The sequence below is a fragment of the Mesoplodon mirus genome, assembly GCF_964341445.2.
Source record: "Mesoplodon mirus genome assembly, chromosome: 2".
NCBI classification, from domain to species: domain Eukaryota; kingdom Metazoa; phylum Chordata; class Mammalia; order Artiodactyla; family Ziphiidae; genus Mesoplodon; species Mesoplodon mirus.
The window spans coordinates 31,454,983-31,467,719 of record NC_138977.1 but is presented as its reverse complement, the minus strand read 5'-3'; the positions used below and the strand labels follow the sequence as shown (position 1 = coordinate 31,467,719).

General features: G+C 43.4%; 1 protein-coding gene across 1 annotated transcript in view; it reads right to left on the bottom strand.

Annotated features, from left to right (window-relative positions):
• SPMIP2 (sperm microtubule inner protein 2) overlaps positions 1-9,247 on the bottom strand; it is a gene marked incomplete at its 5' end in the record, with an annotated part of 52,962 nt that extends 43,715 nt beyond the window's left edge. Inside the window, 2 exons of the mRNA XM_082642582.1 lie at positions 892-1,124; positions 9,217-9,247. Coding sequence (XP_082498708.1) covers positions 892-1,124; positions 9,217-9,247 — 264 coding nt within the window. The remainder of the gene's footprint in view (positions 1-891; positions 1,125-9,216) is intronic.
• Positions 9,248-12,737: the final 3,490 nt, after the last annotated feature.

Below are 12,737 nucleotides of genomic sequence, written 5' to 3'. Positions count from 1 at the left end.
TGGGATAGGAATTCAGGTGGTCTTAGGAAGTGGGCACTCTAATGCTGCCACGGGGCAGAGGAGGCATGGAGACCCAGGGAGGTGAGCTCAAGCCCAGGGTCGCAGAGTTGGACCTGACTCAGAGGCAGGAGTGGAACCCTTCTTGACCTCAAAGACTGAGCTCCCAGCTGCTCTCCTGTACTTGCCGAGGGTTGGCCAGAAAAAGGCTTTTTCCTTCGTTAACCTTTACTATATGAGGCTGTACTATATTGCCTTAAGAAATCCAGTTACTGCATCGTTGATACATATTTCCAGGCAAAGTCTCACCTGGGAAAAAAGTCTGAATTCTCAGATTTTGCTTCTAAAATCACCCGTGCTCTCTCCTGTTTCAGAGGAGAACGTGTGGGGTCACGCCCGCATCCACATCACCAAACGGAGATAGACAAGTTTTCTAAGAGCCCTCCGACTACGTGCCCTGGATGCTCTGATTCAAAGGCATGATCCACACAGTGGGTTTTAAAGCTCTGGGGCTGGTTTCTAGGTTGGTGGATGAAGTCCAGCACAGGCTGCTGCTTTAACACCACCCACTCACCAAGCCTTGCAAGGATGGGGGAGCGTGTGTGAATGTCACAGCGTCGATGGGAATCTGGATGCATTCCAAAGCCAAGTGCAAATGCTCTTGGATTGCCCTCGGCTTCACTCCCTTCACACCTCTCCTTGCTGGTACTAAAGGACGAAGGGAGTGATAGCAGCAAGTACATTTATTCACACACTCATTTTTCTGCAAAAACTCCAATGCCATTGCTTCTCAAGGACAGGTCAAGAGCATGACATTTCCTATGGAAGCAAACTCAGAAAGCATTCAAACCAGAAAACAATGTGCAAGGAGGAGCATAAATTTAAGAAAAATACCTTAACGTGAAAGCCAGTCTGAAGCCTTGTTTTGTTGATAAAATCATACACTGGTATTCCCCAACCAATTTCACCAACATACTCAGATTTATATTTGGCCGGCAAGCTTCTCTTTGAGGCAGGCCTCCGTAAATATCTGAGATCTCCCGTTTTTTCTAATGCAGGACGCTTCTCTCCTATATAGGAAGTATGCTGAGCAATTTTAGGGAGATGGTCCTTTACATAATCTGGGCCTTAAAACAGAAAGAAAAAAACACTTAAAAAAAATCTCCACACTTTATTCTAAGACGCTTTATTCTAAATGGTGGAAATAATAATAGCTAATGCTTGTATGTCATTGACTATATTCTAGGTGCTCACATAAGCCTTTTAGATATGTTAATTCAATTACTCCTTGTATTAACCAAATGCAGTTGGGCGTATTATTTCCCCCAGTTTATAGGTGGGGAAAACGAGGCCCAGAAGGATTGGTTACTTGTCCAGAGTCACAGCTAATGAGCCGACAGGCTGTCTTGTGGTTTTCTTTATAACCAACTTAATACAGACACGTTCTTTTTTTTTTTTTTTTTTTTTTTTTTTTTTGGTGGTACGCGGGCCTCTCACTGCTGCGGCCTCTCCCGTTGCAGAGCACAGGCTCCGGACACCCAGGCTCAGCAGCCATGGCTCACGAGCCCAGCCGCTCTGCGGCATGCGGGATCCTCCCGGACCGGGGCACGAACCCATGTCCCCTGCATCGGCAGGCGGACTCCCAACCACTGCGCCACCAGGGAAGCCCCAGACACGTTCTTTTTTAAAATTTTATTTTATTGAAGTATAGTTGATTTACAATGTTGTGTTAATTTCTGCAGTACAGCAAAATGATTCAGTTACACACACACACACACACACACACACACATATATTCTCTTTCAAATTCTTTTCCATGATGGCTGATCACAGGATATTGAATATAGTTCCCTGTGCTCTACTATAGCTATAGTCTGCTATAGTAGGACTTGGTTGTTTATCCATTCTCTATATACTAGTTTGCATCTACCAACCCCATATTCCCAGTCCATCCCCCCCAACCTCCTCCCCCTTGGCAACCACAAGTCTGTTCTCTATGTCTGTGAGTCTGTTTTTGTTTCATAAATAAGTTCATCTGTATCATATTTTAGATTCCACATATAAGTGATATCATATGGTATCTGTCTTTCTCTGACTTACTTCACTTCGTATGATAATCTCTAAGTTCATCCATGTTGCTGCAAATGGCATTGTTTTGTTCTTTTTTTATAGCTGAGTACTATTCCATTGTACATATGTACCACATCTTCTTTATGCATTCATCTGTCAATGGACATTTAGGTTGTTTCCATGTCTTGGCTGTTGAATAGCAGACACAGTCTTTACACTACAACTCCTCACTACTACCACATTTGCAGGATGTTGGTCTTTAGACATCGAGATGTGTTATCTAGAGAAATAAAATCCCGAAATGAGGATTAGAAAGTTCCCCAAGTGTATTAGAAGCCATAGGAAGATGGAGAAAATTGCCAGATGAGGAGGACAGCTCATAACGGATGATGCCCAAAGGCAGAGGCATTTAATAAACATTGGTGACTTCCGGGTAAGATGGCGGAAGAGTAAGACGCGGAGATCACCTTCCTCCCCACGGATACACCAGAAATACAGCTACACGTGGAACAACTCCTACAGAACACCTACTGAACGCTGGCAGAAGACCCCAGACCTCCCAAAAGGCAAGAAACTCCCCACATACCTGGGTAGGGCAAAGCGGAGAGATCCGCACACAGAGGATCGGTGCCGAGCGGCACTCACCAGCCCGAAAGGCTTGTCTGCTCGCCCGCCGGGGCGCGCAGCGCTGGAAGCTGAGGCTCGGGCTTCGGTCAGAGCGCAGGGAGAGGACTGGGGCTGGCGGCGAGAACTCAGCCTGAAGGGGGCTAATGTGCCACAGCTAGCCGGGAGGGAGTCCGGGAAAACTCTGGAGCTGCCGAAGAGGCAAGAGACTTTTTCTCCCCTCTTGGTTTCCTGGTGCGCTAGGAGAGGGGATTAAGAGCGCTGCTTAAAGGGGCTCCACGGACGGGCGCGAGTCGCGACTGAAAGCGCGGAGCCCAGTGACAGGCGTGGGACGCTGGGGCTGCTGCTGCCGCCGCCAAGAAGCCTGTGTGCGAGCGCAGGTCACTGCCCACACCGCCCTTCCGGGAGCCTGTGCAGCCCGCCACTGCCGGGGTCCCGGGATCCAGGGGCGGCTTCCCTGGGAGAACGCACGGCGCGCCTCGGGCTGGTGCAACGTCACGCCGACCTCTGCCGCTGCAGGCTTGCCCCGCACTCCGTGCCCCTCCCTCCCGCCCGGCCTGAGTGAGCCAGAGTCCCCGAAGAGGCTTCTCCTTTAACCCTGTCCTATCTGAGTGAAGAACAGACGCCCTCCGGCGACCTACACGCAGAGGCGGGGCCAAATCCAAAGCTGAGACCCAGGAGCTGTGAGAACAAAGAAGAGAAAGGGAAACCTCTCCCAGCAGCCTCAGAAGCAGCGGATTAAAGCTCCACAATCAACTTGATGTACCCTGCATCTGCGGAATACATGAATAGACAACACATCATCCCAAATTGAGGAGCCCGGAGTCAGTGCTGTGCCTCTGAGGTGGGAGAGCCAACTTCAGGACACTGGTCCACAAGAGACCTCCCAGCTCCACATAATATCAAACGGCGAAAATCTTCCAGAGATCTCCATCTCAACACCAGCACCCAGCTTCACTCAACGACCAGCAGGCTACAGTGCTGGACACCCTGAGCCAAACAACTAGCAAGACAGGAACACAACGCCACCCATTAGCAGAGAGGTGGCCTAAAATCATAAAAAGTCCACAGACACCCCAAAACACACCACCAGACGTGGACCTGCCCACCAGAAAGACAAGATCCAGCCTCATCCACCAGAACACAGGCACTAGTCCCCTCCACCAGGAAGCCTACACAACCCACTAAACCAACCTTAGCCACTGGGGACAGACACCAAAAACAACAGGAACTACGAACCTGCAGCCTGCAAAAAGGAGACCCCAAACACAGTAACATAAGCAAAATGAGAAGACAGAAAAACACACAGCAGGAGAAGGAGCAAGATAAAAACCCACCAGACCTAACAAATGAAGAGGTAATAGGCAGTCTACCTGAAAAAGAATTCAGAATAATGATGGTAAAGATGATCCAAGATTCTATTTCCCAGATCCAAAATCTTGGAAATAGAATAGACAAAATGCAAGAAACAGTTAACAAGGACCTAGAAGAACTAAAGATGAATCAAACATCGATTAAAAACACAATACATGAAATAAAAAATACTCTAGATGGGATCAATAGCAGAATAACTGAGGCAGAAGAACGGATAAGTGAGGTGGAAGATAAAATAGTGGAAATAACTGCTGCAGAGCAAAATAAAGAAAAAAGAATGAAAAGAACAGAGGACAGTCTCAGAGACCTCTGGGACAACATTAAACGCACCAACATTCGAATTATAGGGGTTCCAGAAGAAGAAGAGAAAAAGAAAGGGACTGAGAAAATATTTGAAGAAATTATAGTTGAAAACTTCCCTAATATGGGAAAAGAAATAGTTAATCAAGTCCAGGAGGCACAGAGAGTCCCATACAGAATAAATCCAAGGAGAAATACGCCAAGACACATATTAATCAAACTGTCAAAAATTAAACACAAAGAAATCATATTAAAAGCAGCAAGGCAAAAACAACAAATAACACACAAGGGAATCCCCATCAGGATAACAGCTGATCTCTCAGCAGAAACTCTACAAGCCAGAAGGGAGTGGCAGGACATACTTAAAGTGATGAAGGAGAAAAACCTGCAACCAAGATTACTCTACCCAGCAAGGATCTCATTCAGATTTGATGGAGAAATTAAAACGTTTACAGACAAGCAAAAGCTGAGAGAATTCAGCACCACCAAACCAGCTTTACAACAAATGCTAAAGGAACTTCTCTAGGCAAGAAACACAACAGAAGTAAAAGACCTACAATAATGAACCCAAAACAATTAAGAAAATGGGAATAGGAACATACATATCGATAATTACCTTAAATGTAAATGGACTAAATGCTCCCACCAAAAGACACAGAGTGGCTGAATGGATACAAAAACAAGACCCATCTATATGCTGTCTACAAGAGACCCACTTCAGACCTAGAGACACATACAGACTGAAAGTAAGGGGATGGAAAAAGATATTCCATGCAAATGGAAACCAAAAGAAACCTGGAGTAGCAATTCTCATATCAGACAAAATAGACTTTAAAATAAGGACTACTAGAAGAGACAAAGAAGGACACTACATAATGATCAAGGGATCGATCCAAGAAGAAGATATAACAATTGTAAATATTTATGCACCCAACATAGGAGCACCTCAATACATAAGGCAAATACTAACAGCCATAAAAGGAGAAATCGACAGTAACACAATCATAGTAGGGGACTTTAACACCCCACTTTCACCAATGGACAGATCATCCAAAATGAAAATAAATAAGGAAACACAAGCTTTAAATGATACATTAAACAAGATGGACTTAATTGATATTTATAGGACATTCCATCCAAAAACAACAGAATACACATTTTTCTCAAGTGCTCATGGAACATTCTCCAGGATAGATCATATCTTGGGTCACAAATCAAGCCTTGGTAAATTTAAGAAAATTGAAATTGTATCAAGTATCTTTTCCGACCACAATGCTATGAGACTAGATATCAATTACAGGAAAAGAGCTGTAAAAAATACAAACACATGGAGGCTAAACAATACACTACTTAATAACGAAGTGATCACTGAAGAAATCAAAGAGGAAATTAAAAAATACCTAGAAACAAATGACAATGGAGACACGACGACCCAAAACCTATGGGATGCAGCAAAAGCAGTTCTAAGAGGGAAGTTTATAGCAATACAATCCCACCTTAAGAAACAGGAAACATCTCGAATAAACAACCTAACCTTGCACCTAAAGCAATTAGAGAAAGAAGAACAAAAACATCCCAAAGTTAGCAGAAGGAAAGAAATCATAAAAATCAGATCAGAAATAAATGAAAAAGAAATGAAGGAAACGATAGCAAAGATCAATAAAACTAAAAGCTGGTTCTTTGAGAAGATAAACAAAATTGATAAACCATTAGCCAGACTCATCAAGAAAAAAAGGGAGAAGACTCAAATCAATAGAATTAGAAATGAAAAAGGAGAAGTAACAACTGACACTACAGAAATACAAAAGATCATGAGAGATTACTATAAGCAACTCTATGCCAATAAAATGGACAACCTGGAAGAAATGGACAAATTCTTAGAAATGCACAACCTGCCAAGACTGAATCAGGAAGAAATAGAAAATATGAACAGACCAATCACAAGCACTGAAATTGAAACTGTGATAAAAAATCTTCCAACAAACAAAAGCCCAGGACCAGATGGCTTCACAGGCGAATTCTATCAAGCATTTAGAGAAGAGCTAACACCTATCCTTCTGAAACTCTTCCAAAATATAGCAGAGGGAGGAACACTCCCAAACTCATTCTACGAGGCCACCATCACCTTGATACCAAAACCAGGCAAGGATGTCACAAAGAAAGAAAACTACAGGCCAATATCACTGATGAACATAGATGCAAAAATCCTCAACAAAATACTAGCAAACAGAATCCAACAGCACATTAAAAGGATCATACACCATGATCAAGTGGGATTTATTCCAGGAATGCAAGGATTCTTCAATATACGCAAATCAATCAACGTGATACACCATATTAACAAACTGAAGGAGAAAAACCATATGATCATCTCAATAGATGCAGAGAAAGCTTTTGACAAAATTCAACACCCATTTATGATAAAAACCCTGCAGAAAGTAGGCATAGAGGGAACTTTCCTCAACATCATAAAGGCCATATATGACAAACCCACAGCCAGCATCGTCCTCAATGGTGAAAAACTGAAACCATTTCCACTAAGATCAGGAACTAGACAAGGTTGCCCACTTTCACCACTCTTATTCAACCTAGTTTTGGAAGTTTTAGCCACAGCAATCAGAGAAGAAAAGGAAATAAAAGGAATCCAAATTGGAAAAGAAGAAGTAAAGCTGTCACTGTTTGCAGATGACATGATACTATACATAGAGAATCCTAAAGATGCTACCAGAAAACTACTAGAGTTAATCAATGAATTTGGTAAAGTTGCAGGATACAAAATTAATGCACAGAAATATCTGGCATTCCTATATACTGATGATGAAAAATCTGAAAGTGAAATCAAGGAAACACTCCCATTTACCATTGCAACAAAAAGAATAAAATATCTAGGAATAAACCTACCTAAGGAGACAAAAGACCTGTATGCAGAAAATTATAAGACACTGATGAAAGAAATTAAAGATGATACAAATAGATGGAGAGATGTACCATGTTCTTGGATTGGAAGAATCAACATTGTGAAAATGACTCTACTACCCAAAGCAATCTACAGGTTCAATGCAATCCCTATCAAACTACCACAGGCATTTTTCACAGAACTAGAACAAAAAATTTCACAATTTGTATGGAAACACAAAAGACCCCGAATAGCCAAAGCAATCTTGAGAACGAAAAATGGAGCTGGAGGAATCAGGCTCCCTGACTTCAGACTATACTACAAAGCTACAGTAATCAAGACAGTATGGTACTGGCACAAAAACAGAAAGATAGATCAATGGAACAGGATAGAAAGCCCAGAGTTAAACGCACGGACATATGGTCACCTTATCTTTGATAAAGGAGGCAGGAATGTACAGTGGAGAAAGGACAGTCTCTTCAATAAGTGGTGCTGGGAAAACAGGATAGGGACATGTAAAAGTATGAGATTAGATCACTCCCTAACACCATACACAAAAATAAGCTCAAAATGGATTAAAGACCTAAATGTAAGGCCAGACACTATCAAACTCTTAGAGGAAAACATAGGCAGAACACTCTATGACATAAATCACAGCAAGATCCTTTTTGACCCACCTCCTAGAGAAATGGAAATAAAGACAAAAATAAACACATGGGACCTAATGAAACTTAAAAGCTTTTGCACAGCAAAGGAAACCATAAACAAGACCAAAAGACAACCCTCAGAATGGGAGAAAATATTTGCAAATGAAGCAACTGACAAAGGATTAATCTCCAAAATTTATAAGCAGCTCATGCAGCTCAATAACAAAAAAACAAACAACCCAATCCAAAAATGGGCAGAAGACCTAAATAGACATTTCTCCACAGAAGATATACAGACTGCCAACAAACACATGAAAGGATGCTCAACATCTTTACTCATTAGAGAAATGCAAATCAAAACTACAATGAGATATCATCTCACACCAGTCAGAATGGCCATCATCAAAAAATCTAGAAACAATAAATGCTGGAGAGGGTGTGGAAAAAAGGGAACACTCTTGCACTGCTGGTGGGAATGTGAATTGGTACAGCCCCTATGGAGAACGGTATGGAGGTTCCTTAATAAATTACAAATAGAACTACCATATGACCCAGCAATCCCACTACTGGGCATATACCCTGAGAAAACCATAATTCAAAAAGAGACATGTACCAAAATGTTCATAGCAGCCCTATTTACAATAGCCCGGAGATGGAAACAACCTAAGTGTCCATCATCGGATGAATGGATAAAGAAGATGTGGCACATATATACAATGGAATATTACTCAGCCATAAAAAGAAATGAAATTGAACTATTTGTAATGAGGTGGATAGACCCAGAGTCTGTCATACAGAGTGAAGTAAGTCAGAAAGAGAAAGACAAATACTGTATGCTAACACATATATATGGAATTTAAGAAAAAAAAAAGTCATGAAGAACATAGGGGTAAGACAGGAATAAAGACACAGACCTACTAGAGAATGGACTTGAGGATATGGGGAGGGGGAAGGGTAAGCTGTGACAAAGTGAAAGAGCGGCATGGACATATATACACTACCAAACGTGAGGTAGATAGCTAGTGGGAAGCAGCCGCATAGCACAGGGAGATCAGCTCGGTACTTTGTGACCGCCTGGAGGGGTGGGATAGGGAGGGTGGGAGGGAGACGCAAAAGGGAGGGGATATGGAAACATATGTATATGTATAACTGATTAAATTTGTTATAAAGCAAAAAAATAAAATAAATTAAAAAAAAAAAAAAAACATTGGTATTTTAAATGTAAGACAGTGAACAAAGGAATCAATGAATTGTGGAAGTGGGTGAAGCAAAAATAACAGGAGGTCTGGGAAAAGATGGCTTACATACACTTGGTGTTGAGAGTTGATGATGTGAACATGTAAAGAGAAGCCAGAATGGTCCTGATTAGAACAGACAATGAGCTGCTGGCCCAGGAAGAGTTTCAGAAGTCCCGGAACCAAAGTGGCTGCAGGATTGTCCGGGCAGGTTGGTTGGGGAACACAAAGAAGAAACGTCACTCCTCTTACCCAAGGTGAACCCCAGACCTTGGAAGCAGAGGCTGTGCTGTGGTCACGGTGTCAGCTGGCCCCTCCTGACCCCGTGGCCCCTCTCATTTTGTCTTAGGTCATGGAGCTCAGGGTTTGCAGGGAGCACAGGTGGGCGGGGGGTTGACCACATGCTCCGATGAAGTGGTCGGTGTGGTTACAAGTCTGTGCCTGGAAACATCATCCAAGCTTTCCAAGGGAGCTGAAAATGTGAGAAATCGCTCCCCAGACACAGGTTTTGGGCAGATGTTGCCCCAGCTTCCCAGTCACCACAGCTCCCATGACACCTGCGTGTTCACTGTGCCCCGTTTCCCATGATGGACCCATCGTGGCCCCAGGTTCTCACTCAGGTAAGGTATAGGATGGCCCAAGCATGAAAAACTGTTTTCTCTCCCAATTTGACAGGTGTTGAGGGCTCACCTACAAAACTGCTGCCATAAGGAGAATGTTGCAATCTCCTCCAAACAGGATGAAATTACAACTGTATTAGTCTTGCTGGAATTTCAGGGTATTTTGAGGCTGGTGTTTTCCCAAATGTTCCCCTAATGCTGCTCCCATGAGTGACCATGACAAAGCCTGGGCGTGAACTGGGGGTTCTCTATTGTCAAATACACTTGAGAACACTATCCGTTTGCCGTTCAGAGAGTCCCAGCATATGAAAGCGTGTTAAAAGTTCTGAGAAATCCGGGCTTCCCTGGTGGCTCAGTGGTTAAGAATCCGCCTGCCATTGCAGGGGACACGGGTTCAAGCCCTGGTCCAGGAAGATCCCACATGCTGCGGAGCAACTAAGCCCGTGCACCACAGCTACCGAGCCTGCGCTCTAGAGCCCATGAGCCACAACTACTGAGCCTGCACTCTAGAGCCTGAGAGCCACAACTACTGAGGCTGCACTCTAGAGCCTGAGAGCCACAACTACTGAGCCCATGCACCACAACTACTGAGCCTGTGCTCTAGAGCCCGTGCACCACAACTACTGAGCCCACGTGCCACAACTACTGAAGCCTGCGCGCCTCGAGCCCGTGCTCCAAAACAAAGAGAAGCCACCACAGTGAGAAGCCCATGCACCGCAACGAAGAGTAGCCTCCGCTCAGCCACAACTAGAGAAAGCCCACGCGTGGCAGTGAAGACCTAACACAGCCAAAAATAAATAAATAAATCTATTAAAAAAAAAAAAAGTTCTGAGAAATCCTGCTGTAAATTAACCTGTTTGCAATTATGTAATCCAGCGTTTCCCAAACTTATCTAAACATGGATCCCTTTCCTCGTTGGGTCACCTGTATGCATCCTGCAGACACCAGCAGATTTGGGAAAATATTGATCCTCCATGTAATTTTCGGTTGTTGCTAAAATTTTGTCATAACCTCATACTATTGCAAAAGTGAGAGCAGACGTATATCTATAGTTATTCCTTGTCACTCTGCAGACCACAATACGTTTTTTAAAAGAGCAATTACTTGACAGCTGAGTCTAAACACTTCGTTTTAGACAGCATCGTAGAAAGTGAACGCGCTTTACAAGCCAAGTGTGGGGAGAGGAGCTCCCCAGAGAATCTAGCTTCTCTGTGGCCTTTCAGTTGAGTCACTGGACTTTCCTGAAACCCCATGTCCTCCTGTGTGCTTTAGAAATAGCGTGATGCAGCGTGAATGGCACAGGAAGTTCTGGAACATCCCTCCCTGGCTGCATAGCTGACGCAGGCACCTGCCTATACAGCAGAGGCAGCTGAGCGTCACTGTCTGCAGTGGGCCAGGTTCACAGCCATCCCCTGGAGCCGGCCTGATGTTCACCTAACCAAAAAATCCACTCTCACCACCCAGCCAGCAACGCAGACATGGGGTTTCCCTGATGGGCAGTTCCACGGGTGTCTGGCTTTAAATGACCCATATTTTCCTCCCCTAACCCTCATCCTCCAGAGCCGAGACTCTCTGCTGGATCCGATTCCCTGCTTCAAGGTCAAACTTCCAACTCCTGTCCAATCCACGGTCGCTTTATTTTTCCTTTAACAGCTATCATCTCTGTTCGAGAACTGTTGCTACATCCCTTAGGGTGTTCCTAACTGTTTTTCATCTTATGGCAAGTTTTCTTGGATCGTTCACTGTTTTACCCAAAACCCCGGCCCCCATTTGCCAGCCATGAAGTTGACAGCTCCTGGGTTAATAAAACCCTCATGTGCCCATCTGCTTTGGAGTTCTTGTCAACACCTGAAGACCAGCTCCAGGGGGACAACCCGCAGCTGTAATCCTGAAACAGAGCTGCCCAGCATTGGTCTACTGCCAGGAGAGCCACGTCATGATGGGGGAAGGAGAGGTACTTCCATTTACACCTGTGCCAGGCTTCATGGGTCCTCATTTCTGCATCTTCCTGCCCTGGAGAAACTGTGATCTCAAGGTCAGTGGGTAGATCCTGTCTCCCCTGTACGTGCCCAACGTGACTTGTTCATCAGTGTCTGAAATTCTCAAGTTACGGTCGAAGATGTGGTTTTGAAGCTAAACTACTGTAGGGTCAAATCCTGGCTTTGTCTTGTGCTTTGTGACCCAGGGAACATCATTCAGCCTCTGAGTTTAGGCTTCTCATCTCTAAAATGAAAAAAGACACACGCACCCCAGTGTTCATAGCAGCACTATACACAACAGCCAGGACATGGAAGCCACCTAAATGCCCATCGACAGAAGAATGGATAAAGAAGATGTATTATATACATACAATGGAATATTACTCAGCCATAAGAAAAACAAAATAATGACATTTGCTGCAACATGGACAGACCTAGAGATTATCATACTAAGTGAAGTAAGACAGACAGAGAAAGACAAATATCGTATGATATCACTTATATGTGGAATCTAAAATATGATACACATGAACTTATTTACAAAACAGAAATAGACTCACAGACATAGAAAACAAACTTATGGTTACCAAATGGGAAAGGGGGGAGGGATAAATTAAGAGTTTGGGATTAACAGATACACACCACTATATATAAAATAGATAACCAAAAATGACCTACTATAGAGCACAGGGAACTACATTCAATATTTTGTAATAACCTATAATGGAAAATAATCTGAAAAAGAATATATATATGTGTGTGTGTGTATGTATAACTGAATCACTTTGCTGTACACCTGAAAGTAACACAACATTGTAACTTACCTATACTTCAATTTTTTTTAATGGTTAAAAAAAAAAAAGAATAGTGATGCCTGTCTGGTAGCCTTGCTGGAAGGAGAGGAAATAATTTTATTGAAAGAAGTGCTTATCTGAGGAGCTGGCACATAAGATACAGCAATATTATTATTCGTGTCTCTTCCTCTTTCTTGTCTG